The 23,376-nt window shown below is 37.1% G+C and overlaps 1 protein-coding gene across 4 annotated transcripts in view; it reads right to left on the reverse strand.

Moving 5' to 3' along the window:
* Positions 1 to 23,376, reverse strand: part of Fstl5 (follistatin like 5) — a 501,743-nt gene that overhangs the window by 19,718 nt on the left and 458,649 nt on the right. For all 4 annotated transcript variants that reach the window (XM_085682503.2, XM_085682502.2, XM_048424769.3 and 1 more), the window contains 2 exons: positions 22,611 to 22,718; positions 18,530 to 18,654 (listed from right to left, as the gene is read on the reverse strand). In XM_085682503.2, the coding sequence (XP_085538629.2) occupies positions 18,530 to 18,654; positions 22,611 to 22,718 (233 nt within the window). The remainder of the gene's footprint in view (positions 1 to 18,529; positions 18,655 to 22,610; positions 22,719 to 23,376) is intronic.

The following is a 23,376-nucleotide window of genomic DNA, read 5'->3' on the forward strand; positions in this document are numbered from 1 at the left end:
AGAAGAAGCCAGAGCATTGCCCGGGAATGGGCTGGTGGTCTGAAAACATTACAGTACATTACAGTCCGATCACAACTCCACTTATCTATTTGGAGAGGCATTTATATTGTTCTTATTACCTAGTACCTGCTAAAGCTTTTTATGGAAACCACAAGGAAGAAATAATTTTTATGCTCCTTTTAGTTTGCTATAAATTCAGAAACAATTTTGCTTGAACAGCTGATCTGTGAATTAATAATGAGAGACTATAACTGGCTTCCACTACAGTATGTCAACCACTTCCTTTGTGTTTAAAAATTGATGAAGCTCAAAACTCCATTTCTTTACATGAAACAGATTTCAAAAGCATATTGGGTAATCACCACTTCTCTCATATGGAAAGTTCTTTCCAAGCTCATGTCTTGGCTTGTAAAAATGAAATAAAAACAGCATTCAGCTCAATATAAAATGTGATAATCCTCCTTTAAGGACTTCTAGAAAATGCTGTCTTGAGAAATCATGCCAAGAATTACTTCGAGTAAAAATGCCTCATGTTCTGTCTGGGAAACATTGTCTATCTAAAACCAACAGTTTAGAATCTGTTTTTAAGAAAGTGAAAATAGATTCTTTCCTCATACAACACATTCTAGCCACAGTTTCTCCTCCTCTATTCTTCCTTGCCCCTCCCACTGCTTACCTCCCCTCTAGATCCACTTCCTCTGTTTCCTCTTCAGAAAAAAAAAAAAAAGGTCTTCAAGAGAACACAGCCAGACAGGGTAAAACAAGACGCAATAAGGTAAGGCAGAATGGTATGATTAACTTCCCTCGACCTTGCACTTGCTCCTGTGTCTTCTTATTTTTGCATGTTTTATTTACATTTATTTTCTGCAACTGAGAAGACTTCATTTTTTAAGCCTACTGTAGGTTCCATTCACTCTGGAACAGGTAATAAGCCTTCCATCTCAGAACAGGACAGATCCAGGGCAGAATTAAACACTTGTTCTCGTGGGACACTGATGTCAGTTGTGTGTAGTCACACCAGCAGCTGAGCCAAGTCAATTTGAAGATGCCCCAAGGCAGTAGACGGGGCTTGTCTCTTTCCAGTATTTTATACTGTGTCTCAGCAAATAGAAGTTGAGTAGAAACAAGGTTTAAATAAACCTGAAACCCTGTCCTTATCACCCATAAAGAAAGAACATTTTTTTAAATAAACAAGTTTTTAAATTAGTGAACAAAATAGAGTTCTTTGGTGGTGGTATTCCCATGCATCCTTTATCCTGCTGGTCCTCTTCCCCTATCCCTGAACTTCCCAGTGCTCCTGTTTCTTACTTGCTAATGTCTGTGCTCTGTACCAGGAGCCCCCTCTGCTTTTATGCCACATGTAATCTATTACACTCTATTTATTTTCTTCTCCTTCACTACTTAACGGCTATATCTTAACTCTCATGGTCCCACTTATAGTTCCATCACCAATGCCCACCTCTCAATACATACACACAAAAGTTAAAATATAACATCTGTATAGGAAGGGAAGGATACAGTATTTAGCTTTAGGTGCCTGGGTCGCTGTGATTAATATGATAATTCAGATTTCTCAGAAAATGTCAAAAAGTTGCATATTGTGTATGTAACACATTTTTGACAAGAACAGTTATTAAAGTAGTGTTGCTTTAATTATTTTATCTTTTGAATAAATGGCTAACATTTCTCAAAATACTAGTTAAGCGTTCACTTAGGATATAGATCACTGTGTTAAGCAACATAATGTTCTAGAAGTAACTAGTCTATGATGCTAGAGATTTGGGGAAGGGGAAAGTTCCCACGGAAACGAGTGACGTCACTGACTGAGTATATTTAAAACTTCTACCTCCTCTTCTAAGTTTTCTTAATATTGATTCTTCAGATGACTTTATCAACTTCTTAGTTTTCCACTTTATTTTCCTTTTTTTTCTGCTTCTTCTCTATCTTCCTCTAGGACTCAATTTTAATCTGAGTCTTTGCAGAAAGATATTCTGCACATGAGATGCAATTTCAGGAAATAAAAATTATAAGAAATTTAATTGAAGCTGGAAGTTTTAGAGGCAAACACTAAGGTTATAAAGAAGTTGTAAATAGAATTATTTTAAAATACCAAAACTGTTATTATATTAACATCCATATGTTCACGTTTAGCCTTGGACATCAGGTACATAGAAACTTGACCTGTAGATTTCTGGCAGAATATTATTGAAATAAGTCAAGACTGGAATTTATTAATATTTATGAGTCTTCAGGGATTTGCAGGTTATGTAGATCCAGTGGTAACATACTTTCTGCACAAAAATCAGATTTGCATTCCATTTCCCACACCCAGATTAAGAAAAACCTGAGCTGGTGCTTTCTGGCCCACAGGGTAGCCAATAAGTCAGCTCTAGGTCCTGTGGTAGGCCTTGTATCAAAATATAAGGAAAGGAAGCATTGAAAAAGAAACCCAACTTAACTATGGCTTCATATGTGTATACCCACAAACTCACACACACCTCCACACCTCCACGCACACACATGCACACACAGAGATGTGCTTGGCAGCATGGTAAACAACTATTTTAGAGATGACACGGACCTTTAAAAACTCTGTATTTCTTTTTTAATGGTACTTATTGTCCAGGGATTCCCATTCCACAGAATGCGTGCCCATTCTGAACACATGGCTAACTCTGGCAGCTGTGTGCTGCCAAACCACACTCTGAGGAGGAGACGGCTGGATATTCCTGGCTGAGGCAAGCGTAATACCCAAGAGTTTGCTGTGGAGCCGGAGGACTTTGGAGATGATCTGTTTCAATCCCTTCATTTTACACACAAATATCTTGAGACCCAGTGAGATTAAAGGATACACCTGAAGTCACACAGTCATATTATTGAAGAGCTTGGATTAGATCCTACCTCCCTAAGTTCTATTCAGTCAGGAGTGAGGTGGTCAAGGAGAGAATTTCAAACTTACTGTGGGATTTTTATTTCCCAAAGAATCATTTGTTGCTCAGTGAAAAAATAAGGTTATTTAGGACTCTTGAAGTTTCTACAGTGAAAGGGGTTAAGTACAATTGAACTGATGATTTGTCTATGCTGAGTCTCGTATTGTCTTGTATGACATCTAGTTTGTATGTACACAGTCTTTCCTACACATAAGGATTAAGTATAAAAATAACAAGGCACCATGCATAGTGATTTTAGTTAATGAAGTTTGCTGGCTCTTGCATAGCAGTCAAGTTTATTTTAATGTTGTACCCTTACAACTTTAATATCAGAAAGCTTAAATACAAAAGTATTGATAGGAAGTACAATATAGTAAATTCTGCAAAGGCATTAGCATATGTCTTGATTAAGCACTTAGAATAAGCCTTTGGCTGCTGAAATTGTTCCATCGGTTACATGTACAGAAGAAAAGTTGAAAGATACTTTGTAAATGCCAGACACAATTTTCTGGGTTTTTAACAAACACTAACTTTGGTGTGCAGAAACGAATAATGGTCATTCAGTGCCCAAACTATTCTGAGTCACTTTCTGGGATGCACCGTTGATCCCTTCCAGGCTGAGGACATGATTCACATAAAGGGGCTGATTTAATTAAAGATAAATACATTGATGTTTTGGAGTTAACTAAAAACCGAGAGCTTTTATTCAAGTTTCTGGACATGCACTCTCTAATACCTTCACATGCTCGTCGTTTCATTCTATAATTCTTCAAGAATCGTGGTAGGGATACTGCTTGTGCCACGTTTCTGAATTTTCTGCCATGAAGGTGCCTCATATCACTGACAACTGCTTGCTACCCTTATGTGGCACTTCAGGATGTAGCTTGATGTTAGACTCCTACCAGCTCACGAGGAAATGAGGGACATTCTGCATTCCAACACATATGTGATTAAGTTTAATTCTATACCGAAATACTCCATTTATAGGGATAATCCTTTACAGATTTTCTTCTGCATGCCGAAAACTGAAATATTTTAGAAATGTTTCAATTCCTAGCCTTCACAAGAGGGCTCAGGATGGTCTGTAGCTCCAATTCCAGGCAATCTAATGAGCTTTTAGGTTAACATGTGATATACGCCCATAGAGACAGCTAAAGTACCTCCCTGCACACACTGTGTACTAAGATTTAATTGAGATATTTAGCCTAGTCAGAATAATCACAATTATTCATTCTTTTTTCTTCCTTGCCTTTGTCATTTTTGTTTTTCTCTTTTTTGCTGTTTCCTCATCTAGTCCAGGATTAACGCCCAGGGTTGTGTGCACGTCACACAAGAGTTCTACCATTCACAGTTACTCAGGCTCCAGCTCTCTTTTAGGCTGTTTCCCTCTATATTGTCATCTCTATGTTTCTCCCCCTTTCTCCCCCACCTCTCACTCTTCTTCCTCTTCCTTCTCCACCTCCTTTTATCCTACCCTTCTTTGTCTTCTTCCTCTGTCTCCTCATGCTTCTTTCTGGGTATGGGCTGGGTGCCTGCATGCCATTGTAAGCTATCTTCAAACCCATTAATCACCAATTCTAGCTTCCCAGAGAGACATTGCCTGCCTCCATGAGCTCCCAAGATATTAATTAATACGGAAAAATAAAAAAGCTTGCACATTGCTGAAAAATATTAAAATTGCTTGTAAGTAAGTCTTTAGTATATTTGATCATTTCATTATACTCTGAATTTGTAATATCTGTGAGGCAATGGGCTTCACATATATATATATATATATATATATATATATATATATATATATATATATATATATATGAAAGACAGCGAGATGTCTTAATGGAAAAAATCCAACTCCTACAGGTTGTCTGCTAATTTTCACAATTATACATGTCCCGCCAAACAAACAATATGCCAAATCTGAAAGATTTAAAAAGGCTTGAGAGAAGGCTCACTGGTAAATGAACTTAGTACGAAGACTGAAAAATGTACTTCAACCCCTCTGACTCACATGATAGATGGAGAGAAATGATTCCTGCAAATTATCTTCTTACAGCCACATAATTAATAATATTTGCATGTGTAGACACACACCATACCTAAGTAAACATAAAATTAAATATAGACATACTACATATATATATATATATATATATATATATATATATATATGAATAAATAGTATGTGTAAAATACCACGCTGTCATGAGAGTTTATACAGAATTACAGTTCAACACCAACACGATGTTTGGAATAAGTTCCACAGGTTAAACTATTCCAGGAGAGATACTTAAGCAAGAAAGCCTGACATCAGCTAGTCACAACAAGCAAATTTTTGGAAGTAGATGAACAGAAGTAAAGGGAGTGGCATTAAGAAGACAAAATAACAGGAGTAACTCAGTCACAAATGCTCTTAAAACCTTTGAAAGCATTTTTTTACACACAATCCTGCAAATGCCTCTATTTCCTGTTGTTTTTTCCCCACCCCACCCTCAACTGATGCTTCTTGCTCCTAGTTTCACCTGCTCCCATTCTACCAGCAAAATATATGCTATTTCCTCTTCCCAGGGATATCCATGTGTCCCCACTAGAGGCCTCTTCTTTGGGTCTGTAGATTGTAGCTGCTTATCATTTCCTTAACAGCTATTTAACACTTATCTCACAATCACTGATACTATTATAAAATCAGAGCTAATAATATGATTCTAAATGTATTCTAAATTGTAAGTGATAAGGAAAAGAGACAACTTGGTCATACATGCTGGTGAGGTGATGCACTGATATTTGCAGATTATGTGCAAGTAGAAAAGTGAGTTGGAAGTTAGATTGTATGCAGGAAAACGGAAATCACCAAGAAGAGGTGACATGATGAGAAGTGTCACATGAGGTTGTCAGTTGGTGTGAGGAGTCAAAGAGTGGCTTCGATAATGCTCAAGAAGAAAAGAGAAAACTGGGTGTGAAGAACCGAGAGCTTCTAAAGAAGATTCTTCCCTTCATCTTTCTAAAGACGTTGGTGAAGGACCAGTATCCTTAGAGGACTCTACGCAAACCCAAGAAAGGCAAACAATTTTGCCACACATGTTCACAAGCATCCAGGTGGTTTAGAGGCAGCTGAGTGCTTCTGAAGGCAAGCATGAATAGAGATGACCCTGAAAGCCGAAGCTTGTGGAAGAATATTTCATTCAAACAGTTGACTATAAAATACATCACTTTAACCACCAGAAATGATTCTCGGATCTGGTATGGCGATTTGAGGTTACCTCCATTTATCTGCAAGTGGGCCAAAGCATCGCAGTCCTGTTTTCTGCCTTATGTATTTAATGTCCTGGAGAGATAATCACAACTGCCACTCAGGAGCAGGTGAGCATCTCATTATACTAAATCGTGAATGATAGAAATGAAAATCCAACTTTATCCATTTTTAATGTGTTGCCTTTTCATTTACACCTTTATCTCTTACTGATGGTTTCTTCAGAAGGCAATCTAATTAGCATCTCATACAGCTACAGAATAGAGTGTTTGCCATGCCTCACGATGAAAGTATTTCTGAAGATTTAGGAAACATGAGGGGATTTTTTTTTAGTTATATAATTCCTAAGAATAATTGACAGTATACTTGATTTGGATCAAAGTATATCATTTATGTATAAAATGGAATTAATAAATGCAGTTTTTGTTTAGTGATTAAACTTCAAATGCTTGATTTTTAGACTAATTATCATATGTGAAGCAATACTGTGAAAGAGACTATGTACTCTGCTATAACAGATGGGAAATAAAAGTCTATGAATTCCAAAATTTTCCAGAATCTTGAAGTCAACTTGTGTCTTCTCTGAAATTTAAGCCAGTGATTGGGTCTAAGTGAGTACAAATATGGATATCCATAGTTGTTTTTTAATACATTGACAATTATCAAGGTTGTTTTTTGATAAGGTTGAAATAATAAATAGGAATTTTCTTGCCTCTAGAGTAAGATAAACTATAAAAACCACATATTATAATCACTAACTAACTTCACATAAAATATTCTATAATCTATAGAGCTTAATTGAACCAATGTCATTTAATATGAAACAGTAGTTATTGCACATTAACAATATGTATACATCAAAATAAAACAAGTTTCAGAAGTTTATCTGATGACATAATAGTTTCAACATGCCTTCCTAAAACAAAAGAAAACAAACAACCTCCCTCCCCACACATTAAAAAAAAAGTTACTTTGTAAATTAGATATTATACCGGGCAGTGGTGGCACATATCGTTAATCCCAGCACTCAGGAGGCAGAGGCTGGCAGATCTCTGTGAGTTCAAGGCCAGCCTGGTCTACAAGAGCTAGTTCTAGACCAAGACAGCCAGGGTTGTTACAAAGAGAAACCTTGTACTGACAAACCAAAAAGAAAACATATATATATATATATATATATATATATATATATATATATATATATATATATATATATAAAGAAAAGGTGGGTGTGGCTATGTGTGTGGGTGTAGATATGTGTGTGTGGGGGGGTGGTAAGCTGGAATCACCAGCTCCAGGTGAAAAACAAAGTCATTTGGAAGACACTTTCTGAGTTCCCAACAGAGTATAGACATTTTATTAGATTTGGTTTGGTTTGTTCTTCGTGTTTTGTTTATTTGTTTTTCTGTTTGTTTTGTTTTCAAGACAGAGTTTCTATGCATATACTGACTGTCTTTGAACTATCCCTGTGTCCAACAGGCTGGCCTCGAACTCAGAGAGATCTGCCTGCCTCTGCCTCCCTGATTGAGTGCCAGGATTAAAGATGTGTGCTACCAGCCCTTGGCTTAGGTTTTTATTTTATAGATCTGTCATTTAATTGCCATACAGTGCTGAACATACTATTTAATTTCTTTGAGAATTTAGTACCCATTTTATGAAATGAAAAGATTCTGGTGGTTTTGATGAATAAAGGCTAAAAACACAAAGAATAAAAGTTTGCATTGCAGATTAGCCCACAATACCAAATAATTAGGATATAGGACACCTGTTCTACACAAAAACCTGACGGTGTCCTCTGTTTACACACGTAAACCCAGAAAAAAGGTATGTTTTGAAGCAAACTAAAACTTGAAGACTTTTATATCTCAAAAATTAAGTCATTTATGCACCAAGTGATGGCGAATGCTAGCTGTCTCTGAATTAAGAACTGTATATCTCCTAGCTGGGAACATTTTCTGAGAATGCAGAGTGAAGGTGGGTGGTTTCTCTCCTCAGAAACATCAAGCCTTTGCAGAAGCAGGTAGGGCCAACTTGGATGACTGCAGTCATAGAAAGCTGTAAGATGATCTGCAGGTCACCTAGCCATGCCATGCCCATTAGTTATTTTTCCTTATGTGTGGAAAAGAGAATGTTCAGAATGTTCCACACCAGTGACAATGAACATACTGTGTTGAGCATGGATGGAGTTTCTAATGAACATCTACTATACTGCCAAGATGTTTATTTTCATAAAAATGCATGCCCTCTTCAGAACTTTATACGGGCTGTGTGACATTCATTTATCCTGAGTGCCCAATGAGAATAGTACCACATAACTGTAATTATTGATCCTGATTTTCCTCATACCCACAGAAAATCTCCAACAACCTCGTTCTCCAGCTGAATGGGGTTCCATCTTATTCCCTTATGGCATTCTGAATTTCTGAAGAACATTTACCCCACTGCCAAGATGGGTACTCTCATAAAAACAAAAGTATGCCTCAGGACTTTCTAGATATCCCATTTCAGTGATTATTTTGGAGATTCGTGTTTTTGACACATTTTCTTCTCAGCCTCAAGGAAACAAAAGAGTCTCCATCAAAACTTTATTTCAACTCACTAATGACTTTTTAACCTCAAAGGCTCTGAGGTGAATTACTGTAGGATCGGTGTATAGTTTTAGACCAGAGGATATGTTGTGCCATGCAGAATGCAGAAGTAACCGTGAGCAATAATTTTGCATTTTTGATGCACCTTGACTCTCTATTTAAACTGAATAGCTTGTTCTGAGAGTGTTTAAACATTTATATTCCTAATCCTAACTAATTAATACATGCGTGTTTGTTATTTGATAACTTCAATGTTGATATTAAGAAAAAATAATCCAGTCTTTGTCAGAATTCTCCCATGTCATCATTGTTACACAAGCTTCCACATAAAGAGCTCTAATCAGATTTAAGACACTTGGGGAAACTGTGACTTGCTTTCTCTAATACCAATATTAAACCCTTAATTAAAATGAACAAATGAACAAGGTTTCTCAAGCCTTATAGATTTGTCCTCAGTGTTGTTGCTGCTGCTAGAACCCAGGGCTTTATATTTACTAAGGATCTCCTACCTCAGAGCTCAAATCCCAAATGCTTTATACAGATTGTGGGATAAATCTTTCCAATGTCAATTACCGAAGCCATTTCATTCATTGTCTTCCCATTTGATATATTTCTTTTTATGAAAATAAATTTCATATTTTGCAGAAATATTAGCCATAAGCTGATAGAGTTATGACTTACTTATAAGCCTAATCTATCATTTCTTATTTTATAAACTGAGTTGATTTGAAATAAAAACTGAGAAACCAATGAAATATTTACTTCAGTATATTTTGCTTTGAACAAGGAAAAAAAATCTTCACAGAGTAGATATCTCCTAGGGAATTTTTAGAATTGAATGAGAGATATAAATCTCAAACAAGCCATCTAGAATATTTATAATGAAATCAACTTGAGTTTTAAAAAAGCAAGATTCTCTAAGGCTTAGAAGAACTATATAATATTCTCAGTGTTTAAGGTTTTGTCTAATCACAAATTCTTTTCATAATCTAAATGAAATAAGAATAGAACCTTCATCCAGCAACTAATGCAAACAGATTCAGAGATTCACAGCTAAACACTGGCTTGAGTTCCCAAAATCCAGTCAAAGAGAGGTAGAGGTGATAATATGAGCAAATGGGTCAAGACCATGATGGGCTTACCTGAGCTAATGCAAGCTCACTGACACTGACCTGACAGTGGAGAGCCAGCATAGGAGCAAAAGGGATCCCTTCTGAATCTGGGTGACAGTTGTATGATGTGGGGTTCCCCTCTGTGTGCTGTGAATACTATTGGTTAATATAGAAACTGACTTGGCCTGATAGGGTAGAGGAGAGCTATGTTGAAGAGAAGCCATGGGGCCACCGGAGATAGATACTGGAACTTTAGTCAGTAAGCCACATGGTGATACACAGATTAGGGGAAATGCGTTGAATTAAGATGTAAGAGCTAGCCAATAAGAAGTTAGAGCTAATAGGCGAAGCAGTGATTTAATTAATACAGTTTCTGTGTGGTTATTTTGGGAGTTTGGGCAGCTAGGAAACAAACTAGCATCCACCTTACAACAAATTGGCACTTCAACATGGTCAACTATATCCACATAAAACCTGAAAAAGCTTGAAAAAGAACTCTAGACACACACAAAGTTTAGCCACTTCTTTTCACCTGGTGGCTTAAGAAAGGTCTTGTGACTCCTGACCCACTGTTTACCCCCAATGAACACTTTGCGCTTTCTATCATCACTTCATTTTCCTGATAAAATGTGCTTTCTAATTTTCTAACAGAAATTAGAAAAGTAGTTGTGAATTTTTACAAGCCTTATAGATTAGGGACCAAGAAAAAGAAAACCAGCGACTGCATCAACATTGCTATAATTTAAAAGTCACTAAGAAAAGTTCCAAAGATAGTATGCCTCTATGCATGGTTGCACTCTTGAGTTAACTCCAGTGATCCAAATATGCTCAGTACTGGCTGCCACCCTAAAGTGTCACATAGATAATTCCTGCTGGCCATTTCTTTCCCTGTTCTGTACATAAAGTCACAGAGAAAAGTCCAGTAGATCTCTGTCTCTATCTCCATCCATCGCCAGATTATGGTGATATGCAAGATATTCATCAGTGTGGCTTTGGGACAAGGCCAGTTCAGGCACCCACTCCTCTGCTGCCCAAGGAACAATCTGGGGACCTCTCCTTGGACCTGGGAAACCCTCTAGAGACAAGTCCCTAGAAAACCCTAAAATGGCTCCCTTAATTAAGAAATTTACTTCCCTGCTCCCATATCCACACTTCCTACATCCCACCCATCTCATTCCCCCAAGATATCCCCAATCCTCCCCTTCTCCCCTCTCTCTACCCATCTCCCCTTACATCCACTCCCACCCTCCGTGCACCCAAGTTTTGCCTGGAAATCTTGTCCACGTCCAATATCCAGGAGGATAACTATATGATTTTCTTTAGGTTCACCTTTTTATTTAGCTTCTCTAGAATCACAAATTATAGGCTCAATGTCCTTTAATTATGGCTAGAATCCACTTATGAGTGAGTACATATCATATTCCTCTTTTTGAGTCTGGGTTACCTCACTCAGTAAAGCGTTTTCTATTTCCATCCATTTGCATGCAAAATTAAAGATGTCATTGTTTTTTATCACTGAATAAAACTCTAATGTGTATACGTTCCACGCCTTCTTTAACCATTCTTCTATTGAGGGGTACCACCTAGGTTGTTTCCATGTTCTGGCTATTACAAATAGTGCTGCTATGAACATAGTTGAACAAATGCTTTTGTAGTATGATAGGGTATCTCTTGGGTATAATCCCAAGATTGGAATTGCTGGGTCTTGAGGGAGGTTGACTCCCAGTTTCCTGAGAAACCGTCACACTGATTTCCACAGTGACTGCACAAGTTTGCATTCCCACCAACAATGGATGAGTGTTCCCCTAACTCCACATCATCTCCAGCATAGGCTATCATTGGTGGTTTTGAGTTTAGCTATTTTGACAGGTGTATGATGGTATCTCAAAGTTGTTTTGATTTGCATTTCCCTGATCGCTAAGGAGGTTGAGCGTGACCTTAAGACCCACATTGGAACACTGGACCAAATGAGGAGCAGAAGGAGGGAGAATATGAAGGATGTCAGGATCACGAGGGGTGAGTTCACTCGCTGAGACGGTGGGTCTGATCTAATTGGAGCTCACCAAGGCCAGCTGGATTGGGACTGATGGAGCATGTAATCAAAATGGACACTCTGAACGTGGCTGGCAATGAAGGCTGACTGAGAAGCCAAGGACAATCGCACTGGGTTCTTATTCTACTTCATGGACTGACTTTGTGGGAGCCTGGTTTGTTTGGATGCTCACCTTTATAGACCTGTATGGAGGGGGGAAGACCTTGGACTTCCCACGGGACAGGGAACTCTGACTGCTCTTAAAACTAGAGAGGGAGAGGGTGGTGGGGAGGGGGAGAGAAAAGGGAGGTGAGGAGGAGGTGGAAATTTTAATTAATTAATTAATTTTAAAAAGAAATCTCCAGTAGACTAATGTTATGACTTAGCCCACCATACTTATTTTCCTGAAAAATCTCTGTGCTAATCAGATGTTCAGACAACTATTTTTCCATAAAAATATATTGAGTGTTAATTACCTTAACCACTGTGGGAGATACTATAATGAACAATTCATTATCCTAATTGTTAGTGACAATTTGGTTTAAAAACACGTACTGAGAAACAGTATGAGACAAAAGTCCTACAAAATGACATAAAGTATCTTTGTGTTGGGCATTTACTGCTGGGCATAGGGACTACCTCTAAGAGTGGTTTATTTCCTCAGTGAAACCTCAGAGAAAACTAAGTATCCATTTGGGAGTACTTATTCATTTTTGATAGCTTTTTGGTTAGGGATGATTAGAAAGTGTGTTCACTTTCTCCATTGAACAACAATGAAATCTGTCAGAAAAGATTAATTAAAAATTCTTTAATGGAGTTTCTGGCTGCATATTTCAAACATTTGAAGCACTAAACATTGTTTTGTTTTGTTTTAAATACAAGTAAAGTATAATTGAGAGAGTCCTGGAATTGTAGGGAATTACTAGATAGCTAGAACATTGTAACTAAAGAAGTAATAAAAAGTGTGTGTGTGTGTGTGTGCTTGCTCACATGTGTGTGCATGCATGCGTGCCTGTCTTCCACACATACATACATACACAAGTGCTCATGCACAGATGTACAGAGCTTAAGTGTTCACATACATAGCATCACTGAACTACAGGAAATAGTGTTAAAATAGTGTTGAAAATAGTGTTAAAATAAAAGTATGCCCAGTGATCATTTAAAAAAAGCAGATTGAAATCATAGATCAAAGGCTAAAGAAGAACATGCTTCCGTATTTGAAAAAAGAAGATGTCACTACCATTTATAACATCATGGAAGCTTCTGGAAAAGTAAACTTGTTCAGGTTAGTATGCCTGAAGGACTCTAGTCAAGGTATCCCTGAAATGCTTGCACACTATTGTTTATTGCTATACTAAACATCTTAAGTAGAAAGTCCAAACAGTCTAAGAGTTCATCTATTGATTAATGAATAAATAAAATGTGAAACATATGCACAATGAAAATTTCAGTCAGAGAAAAATGAAAAAAATGAAATTTTCATGAAAATAAATTAAAAGTTATGTCAAATGAAATAAACCAGTCAGCCAAATGGCATATTTACCATCATATGTAGACTCCAGATATGTATGTGTGTGTGTGCATTTTTATTTGTGCGTGTGTGCATATGTGTATAGGCATATGTGTGTGGGTGGTGTAAATCATAAAACTAGAAAGGAACGCAGGAGCAGAAGGAAGTGAACTTATGTAATGGTGGAGATGGTAGTGACCCAAGGATGAAGGGGAACTATATTTTGGGAGAAAGGGACCAAGGAAGGGAGATGAGTGGACAGACCAGGCAACACAAGCTCATTTAACCAAGTCTATGGGTACACATGGACAAAATGCTTACAGGAAGTTCACTGTTGTGTATGGTAAATTCAGAAGTTAACTTAAAAATGAAATAAAATGAAGTTATCCAGTATTTCCAAATTCCATGCTTTGAACACACAAACACAATCCCCCTCTAAAAATAAACCTACTGGAAGTTTTGCAAAGAATAAATTGCAGATGTGGGTGTATGTTAAACATGTATGTATGTATGTATGTATGTATATATGTATGTATGTACCATTTTATTAAACAATTTATAAATAGCTTGGCCCTTGGGGTGTGGTGAGCTCACTGACAGGTTCTTCCAATTTAAAGCTGACTTCTGTTTGATCTTCAGAAATGAAATAAAGAAGTATTCTGAACTCATAACTTCTCAGTATTCATTTTGAGAGTATCAGAGTTTGGTGGTTTACTTCCTTTAGACACATTTTTGTTTAGCTTTTGTTATCTTATTTCTCTGTATGAGTTGATTAGTTATCAGCATCAATGAAATAAGAAAAATATTGCACTCAATTGAGGGTTTTTTATGAGATTTGCATTTAAAAATAATTTTGCATTTCTTTTTTTCTTTCTTTTTTGTTTGTTTTGTTTTTGCTGTTGTTTGTTTGTTTGCCTGTTTATTCTTGAAACAGAGTTTCACTTCCTAGCCATAGTAGGCCTGGAAATCTTGTAAACAAGGCTGGCCTTGATCTCACAGAGGTCTACTTGCTTCTGCCTCAGAAATGTTAAAATTAAAGGCTATAATGCCATCCCTTGAATTGCCTCTCATTATCAGGAGATGGAACTTTCGTCCAATGCTCTTGGACAACATATCTTCTCAATTCCTTTTGTGAGAACATATCAAATGCCAGCTGCCAACTTGAGTGGGAACATTGTGCCTCCACACCCCTGCTCCGTCTCTGACAAGAAAATGCTTTACTGATCTATGTCTCAGTATACACATATACACATGTGTACCTCTCTCTATATATATAATTTTGCTCCAACATATTTCATAGAAATGAAGGGGAATGATGTACTTTAACTTCCACAGAATGTTTATTTTCCCTGCAGGAGAAATATTTTCTCCTTGGAGGAGTTTTAAGGGAACATATATCAAACCCAATGTCCTCTTAACCATTTCTTTGCTCTAATTGATAACAGGAAACGTGCAGTGTAGACACTCTCAGACAGCAGGAAAGAGCCTCCTGCTTCTCACTTTAGGTGTTGCTGTGTCAGCTGATATGAAGTGCTGACACTGGGATGGGTTAGACTGTGGCCCATCTGAGACTTCACATGTCTTTAAGGTCTTATTGACTGTTTGCTCCTCAAACATTTCTATGTACACACTCACAAAGGAATGCCTACCAACTAGCCTTGTTGGTAGTTCTTTCCAAAACTGAAGGGTCAACCAGACTGAGGAATTCAGTCCAGAAGAGCATCATACTGGAATAGAGAGAGGGAAATGGGGGGAAATGAGAAAAGCGCCTTTCTACATGAGCAATAGTGTGCATTCGCTTGCTCTACTCCGTGGGTCTTGTTCAGAGCAATGTAATCACATGGAAATTGAATTTTCAATATTCTGTTTTGATCTGTGTTCATGTTAAGATCCCCTCAGTCAAATTTGCAACTCAATCCTCGATCAAAGAAAGACACCTGTGCCTGGGCACATGCACATTAAAACATTGCATGAAGACAGACACTTGTGCCTAGACATGTGCACATTAGAACACTGCATGGAGAAAGAGATGAGAAAAGGAAGGAAAGTGGTGCTACTGCCTCTGTCAATCCTCACAGGATTTGCTTTGAGTTAGACACGTAATAACATTCGAACTTTCCCGTAACTTCTAGGAATGTCCTGTGTCACCTGACATCAGTATATTTAGTATAGTAAGAATAAAATTTCTACTTGAACTCTAACATGGAGAACTAAAAGAAAAGAAAGTCTCCTAAACAGCCTGAGATTTCAAGATTTTTTTTTTTGGTATGTTCAAATAAACTCTCCGAATTTTATGAAGTTTAATGTCTTTTATAAACAATGTTGATAAAAATCTAGTATAATAAGTGACATCATTATGGTATTTCATCATGTACATTTAAATTTTGTAACACGATATATTGTATTATAGATATCAAAAGTATTCAAGCACACACATGCACACAAATAGTTATGTACATATTATGTCACATGTGTCCATATGTATCACAGAACTGAAAATTTGATGATCCTTAAAATTCAAACCTATGAGTATGTATTTCACTATATAAACTAAAAGGATTAAAAATACAAAGGATGTATGCATACTGAAGCCTTTTTGGAGTCAAACAATCATATCCATTTTGGTATTTTAAATTCTTCCATCTTGACCTACCTTAGAGACAAGAATAAATATGCCTAAAGATTATATTTACAGAAACAAAATAGGTGATGAAGATATGGGGCAGGGGTTAAATATATGAATGAAGCCAGAGCAAGAAATAAATAGACTTTTAGCATAATTATATCCAACCCCAAAGTAATGCTGTTTACCTATGTCAATCGTGAGTTGTCCAGACAGCAATCACTGGACAAAGGAGTACTCAAGCAATATTTCATATCAGTCTTTAGAATGAAATGAATTGTATGCTGCAACACAGTGACAATAGTGTTGCTGATGACAGGAGTTGCCTCTCCATATGCAGAAAAACAAAGTCTCACAGGATTTCTATAAATTGGTCACCTGAACTTGACGAAAAAAAAAAAAGCAGCAGCCAATGTCAGAAACTATCAATACCTACAAGGACGATGACTGGCAAGGACAAGCAGTGTTGCAGTGACCAGCAGGTGATCCAACACCAGCAGCTCGCAAAGGAAGTCAGAGCTGAATATGGGGAGAGGGACTTCATCCCCCCTAACTGGGCTGAGCAGTGCATATGCAGCCTGTGATCATCTCTCTGACTGTACCGAAGGGTATTCACAGAGAGCAAGACTCCACATTGACTGGGCCCAAGGCTTGCATGGGGTATTAACTCCAGCTGCATAAATGTTCTTAGGGTTTTTTTTCCCCCCCTACTTTCTGCCATAAGTCCCGTGGAAAGCCGGAAGAAAAGAAGCTTAACATTGCAATCCTTTCCTTGGGACTCAACCCGGGCTCGGGATTTCCTGCCATTATTCTCCAATCCATGCAATCCATGTGGCCTGGATGTTATGTGACACGGAGAAACCCAGTATGTCTGAAAGACAGCTCTTCCCCACGCCAAATCATAGGACATGTGTCGCTTTTCTCCTTCCCTTGACAAACACAAATTAAGCATCCCTCACTTCTGACATTAAGAATATAAGGTCCTGACTCTGGCCCAGGTGTGTTCCAGACTTTAAGATATCAATTATATGAGGTAAAGATGATGCAATTGGGGAATAAAGCAGATTAATGACATGCCAGGGCAGAGGAAGAAAGTCAATATCCATCAAACACTCATTATGTGCCACGCGCTGTTCCCGAAGATGTGGAAGTATATTTGAAACACAAAAGTGAGGAAGCACTGTCAAATTATGAATACACAGATCACAGAAATCCAGTCCCAACACATTCACACACGTGGGAAATTCACTTGACAATTTATTCCACAAAATTGGTAAAACAAATCATGTTAACTCCCACGGTGCTTCAAGTGTGGAATAAATTCTAGTTGTTTTTAAAGAAACTGTATATAAACAATTTAATTTGTGAAACAGGAACAATATTTTTGTTGTTGTTGTTATTGATTAGCATTATTGCAGCAGTTGGAACAATTACTTTGAGCTGAAATATAGGAAATTTGATGATCATCTCTGTTCAGTAAAATTGGGTTCTATGTGGAGACAGGATTGTTATAGTTAATGTTTACTCTCCATTACTTCAATTTCTTACAGAGCACAGACTAGGCAGTCATGTATGTCAATATACAGTCCTAAAGGAATATAAATGCTAGAGCATTAGAAGGATCATCAATCACAACTTTAAATTCATTTCAATAATGCACAGCAATGAAATTAAATGATGTCTCTGGCTATAGATAATATTTGGTTGTCTTTCTAATTATCATGAGCCCCCATGATCTGCTATGTGGAAATTCTTCTGAGCCTAAAAACACAATTTTATGACAATATGTCAACTATGTGCAGTAATCCAGAATGGCTCAAAAGGCTGATGTGAATGCCGTCTGCGCAGGCGAGCATTTCAACCACTGCTGTGGGGCTTGTTCAGATACCATTCTTTGAGTGAATGTTACCTAAACACCCTGTAAATAATTGGATGGAGAGAAAAAGTACCCCTTTAGTAAGATTATGCTTCAAACATTTCATACGAACTTATTGTACTTCCTAATGGGATTTCATATTGATCTCAACATAAGCCAAAACTGTGGTATTATCAAATACACTGAACAGACATCTGACCCTGTGGTTCTTCCTTGTGTCGCATGACAACACATGTTCTCTCCATTTGAGACTTAATTCATTCATCCGAATGATTTCATTTTTTTTTTAGGAAATATACAAATTTTATAAGATCATGGGGGGGAAACTGATAATAATTTAGAAAAGTATCAGAGTTAAATTGATTCAAATAACAAAATACACCTTTGCTCTTAGAAGTTTGTTCATTAGGCATGAAAAGAAATTCATGGCGGTAAGTTCCCCACGAGTCCTGATAAATTGCATGAGCACATATGAGAAGCTAAAAATCACATGTGACTATTACTTGCACTTGTTTTATAAATAAACTGCTTCTTGATTTTTTTTTTGTGTGTGTCTTTTATTAAGATTAGTGAGAAAACTTTAAAAATGGGTCATTCATCTTAGCGCTTACCTCATATGGGTGATAATAAGTGTCGTGGTGGGGATGAAAAAATCATCCACTCTGTCAAACTGCTTCCCAACTGGCTGTGTGTGGATGGTGTGGTGTGGTACATTCCCACTGGCCAGGGTTATCACCTAAACACAATACACCAGGTTTAGACCAAAGCAATGTATAATATGAGGCTTAATTTCTTCAAGATAAATACATTTGTATGAATAAATTGCTTTTCTTTTGAGAGTTGGTATCTGAGTAGCAAATTGTGATCCATAATATGTAGCTATTTTTTTTTTGATTTTTGAGACATGGTTTCTCTGTGGATTTGGAGCCTGTCCTGGAACTAGCTTCTGTAGACCAGGCTGGCCTCGAACTCACAAAGATCTGCCTGCCTCTGCCTCCCAAGTGCTGGGATTAAAGGTATGCGCCACCTCTGCCCAGATATGTAGCTAATTTCTGAGAGTAAACGTTCTGCAAAGAAATATTGTGGCATATAACTTTTGCACAAGACAGACACCTTAGAACTTAACATTCTCAGAACAGCTCTGATTACTAAGAGACACAGGATTACAAACACACGTATGCAACCTGTGCATTGCAGAAGCCATGAAAATAGTAAAATAAACACACATATAAAAAAATTACTATGGCATACTTCTTCTCTAGAGCAAGGATAGCAATAAGACCATGAAAAAAAGAACAAAACATGGCATCACTTTACCTTTTGAAAACCTTAAAATAAACAAAACTTTGTTTTAAAAATTTTTACTCATTTTAAAAATTTATTTATGTGTGTGTATGTGCATGTTTAGGTGTGTGCTCATATTCATGTGTGTGCTACATGCCACAAATGTGAGAATGAGAGGACGATATTGAAGGGCCAGTTCTACATAAAATATGATTATATTTAAAATATTTTATTCCCCATATTCTACAATGTGTCAAGTTTTGGAGTCCCCTTTATTCTTCCTGTACCTTGTCAGTGTTGAAAGAAACAATTATTTAATTAAAATTCTGTTCAGATAATGAGGATGCAAAGGGCTAGATAGTGACTGAGCAACTAAAAGCACTCGAGGAAGGATGACCCGATACATGTACATGGGAGCTTTCAGTGCTTAATTAATCTCAAGACACTAACATTTGGTCTCACGAGAGCCAAGACATGACATTCCAAAGTCTGACTGTCTCTTTGTGTTTCTATTTATCTTCTATCTATCCATATATCATCTATCTAGCTATCTACCTTCCTATCTATATATCCGTTCATCCACCCATCTACCTATCATCTGTTTATATATATATCAAGTCAGCCACAATCATATATCTTTTTATAGATATAAAGATGTGTGTATATATATTATATATATAATCTTTCTGCAATCTTCCTTTCTTCAATCAGCTTACCCTTATATTAAAATAATTTCTTTCTCATGTGAACTATTGTGATAGAAACTTTCCTTCTTCTTACTTTCTTCCTTTTATTTTATGTTTTCAGATATTTAGAAATTTGTTTTAAAATCACTATATTCTATAATGTAAAGAGTTTTATTAGGTATTCAGAGAAAAACAAAGACGTCACTTTTCTTTGAACAAATAGTGTGGATAAAATTATTTAGGATGTCTATAAAGTCTTAGAGAGGGTGATCTGTATGATATTTAAGGTTTTAAATAAAAAATTTTGTGTCTATTTCAAAACTTGTTCTTTTAATTCATCTGAGTAGCTTAAATTAAAAGAGAAATGAAGTAATTGATTAAAACAAACACAAATAGCAGCAACAAAAATTATATTAAAAACACTTGCTATTATTTTTTTAAGAAAAAGTATTCAAGCTTGTAAAAGTATTTCTTAAGTTTTAAAACCAATTAAAACAATAGCATTAAAGTATTTTGTAGGCATATGCGTGTATATATATATAACACGAATATATATGCATATATATTATTTTGTATGTATGATTTTTGCTGGCATGCATGTACATGCTCCAAGTGCCCAAAGTGGCCAGAAGAGGGAATCAGATATCCTGGGACTAGAATTGCAGATGGTGTAGAATGGCCGTGTTGATGCTGGAAACAGAGCATATATACTTTAGGAAAAAAGTCAGAACTATTAACCATCTCAGAAATACATATTTTATAGTCACACATGTTGGACATGTTGGCTTGTTTTGTCTTGTCAAGATTAGACCTAAATATTGAATCTCCAATAGTTAGGAATATTTCCTTGTCTGACCATATGTCACTTTTGAAGTCTTCCACTGTGAAGGGAGCAGTGGTATTGCTCAGTCTCTCTCCTGATGTGGGATTCCCCTCATTATGCTGTTATTATTATTAATGAATAAAAACTGGCTTGGGGTAATAGGGTAGAAAAGACATAATCAGGGAAACCTAAACTGAATGCTGGGAGAAAGAAGGGCTGAGTCAGAGAGACACCATGTAGCCCCAAGGGAGACAGATGCCGGAACCTTAGCCGGTAAGCCACAGCCACGTGGCCATACACAGATTGATAGAAATTGGTTAAATTAATATGCATGAATTAGTCAATAAGAAGTTATAGCTAATGGACCAAGCAGTGATTTAAACAGTTTTTGTGTGATTATTTTGGGGCTAAACAGCCAGAAGACCAATAAACAGCTCTCTGCTCCTAAATCCCTTCTTGTGATGAGCAGAGAGGTTTTACTGGACTTAATGAGATGTGTCAAAAGTGACTGTGAGTTCTAGTCCAAACGCTAAGTAAGTCCCCTTGAGTTTCTACTCTTGTCTTCTGAACATGCTAGACTGTGCAGATATCTGGCTTGGGGACAGGAGCTCAGAAAGAGGCGAAGCAAGTACTCCAAGGGCATCACTGCACGTGATGGACCAGGAAATGAGCCGGTGGGACAGTGGTGACTGGAGCCACACTGGCATATATAGATCTCACCTGCATATAGCCCAAATGGCTGCTACTTCACAAAAGTAGATGACTAGTTCAGCTTAAGTCTAGAGTACTCACAGTTTAAACTATGACGTTTTAGAAAGGTCGGAGTTGTAAAATAGGGAACTGGAATGAAACACTGTGTTTCTGACATTTGAAATGTCACCATTTCTAAATATAAAATGAACTATCTTTATCATAGCTTATTAAATTAATTCATCTCAAGAGTTCTAGCGTTTGAATAAAATTTGAAAAATACTCAGAAATGTTTAAAAGACTGTTAGTGACAACTACTTGGGAATCAAAATGCTGCATCTAACCTACCTTATTCAAATATGCAAAAAGGTTGGTGGCTTAGGGTTCTACATTATTGGCATAATCCAGGTAATCCTGTGTTTGCAGGCAGTGTGAGGAAGTAGTTTACAACAAATTTCCAGCACCCACCCCTCTTCTGCTTAACCTTGTCTCTGAGGATCTGAGGGCTGCGGCATAGGGTCACAGTCACCTGATGACTCTCTTCCTCTGCTTCTGTAAAGTCATTATGTCAATGACCTCAAAAAGACAATTGTCCCAAGACTAACACAGCACATCCCACAATGAGAAGTAAGCCTGAACTCATGATTACCAAACTCTAGATGCTAACGATGATAGAACAACCTTTACCGTGGTGCTCAGATTCTTTGCTCTCTACCTCAAGGCCTCACTGGGAGTACTGAAGCAAGGGCACAGTGCAAATGTGTCCTTACCTGTCTATTAATGAGTGGATGGTTACTGAGGATGTGGCTCAGTTATATCACTAAACCTTCTCTGGTATGCATGCTTTGCTCCATCATTTGAGGTTCTTGACAGAAATTGCCAGTACATTCTTATAGTTCAGAGGTTCTGTTACAGCAACAGCATACAGGGTAAGGTAAATTATAAGGTTTCTTTTTCTAATGCCATTAATTGTTTACTGTCATTCATTTTTACCATATTAATGGAATCTTTAATAAATATTATCTGTGATCATCCTGGTCTGCAATAACTACTTGAGTTTTAGACATTTTGTTTTCTTGTTCCTATGCATAGACAGCAATTGAAACCACAGTTCCAATAAAGAAGAATGTCAGTTATACTGCCATGGACATCTCTGAGATACCTAAAGGTTTAAAAGTCGTCACTTCCTCGGTTCTCATGCCATGTTACCTGTAAAGTTGGTGATGTCTTCTCCATGCTGCCCCAGCTCAGCACCCAGACCTGGTCATGTGACTTGTCATAGTGTAATTTAACTGGTACAGGATCTGTGCTCACTGCCTGTAATCAAGAACAATGGAAAACATCATAACCACTAAGTGGGTCCACAATTTTGGAGAACGAGACTGTACTTCATAAACCAAGACAGCCATGGAACAAGCTCCTTGACCCATTTTTCTGTCCTTCTTGCTTTGAATGCTATTGCGAGAGAATGTTCTTTCATGTTTTAAGGCTATTTTGAGTTGATGAAATACTAAGTTCAAGTAGAAATAGGCAATATTTGAGAAGGTACCAGGTGAAAAAAAAAAGCCTGAATTTTCATTAATGAACTTCAGTTGCAGCATAAACACATAGAAAGAAACTCCTAGATTTGGCATTATAAAAACAATTAACTAGTTTTATGACTCATGATATGGCTATTATTATTTTACATAACTACTTTGGATCAATGTCAGATGTTGCATTTAAAATGTTGCACGCATTAATCCATAACTTCTTTTTGTGAGCAACAAAAGAGATGGCTTTTATCAGTGAAATGGTGAAAAAGCAGGAAGGGTCCTTTGGCTTTTCAGATCTTCTCTTATATATTTTAAACTTGATGTATATGTGGTTGTAACAGCCTTGTTTGCGTTCTGTCTGAAATAGAACAATTATCAGGTCACAGACTGTTAGAGAAATAGCTCAGTGTAAAGAACAGCAACAACCAGGAAAACCTTTT

The sequence above is a fragment of the Myodes glareolus genome, chromosome 20 (genome assembly GCF_982192425.1).
Source record: "Myodes glareolus chromosome 20, mMyoGla1.1, whole genome shotgun sequence".
Classification (NCBI taxonomy): domain Eukaryota; kingdom Metazoa; phylum Chordata; class Mammalia; order Rodentia; family Cricetidae; genus Myodes; species Myodes glareolus.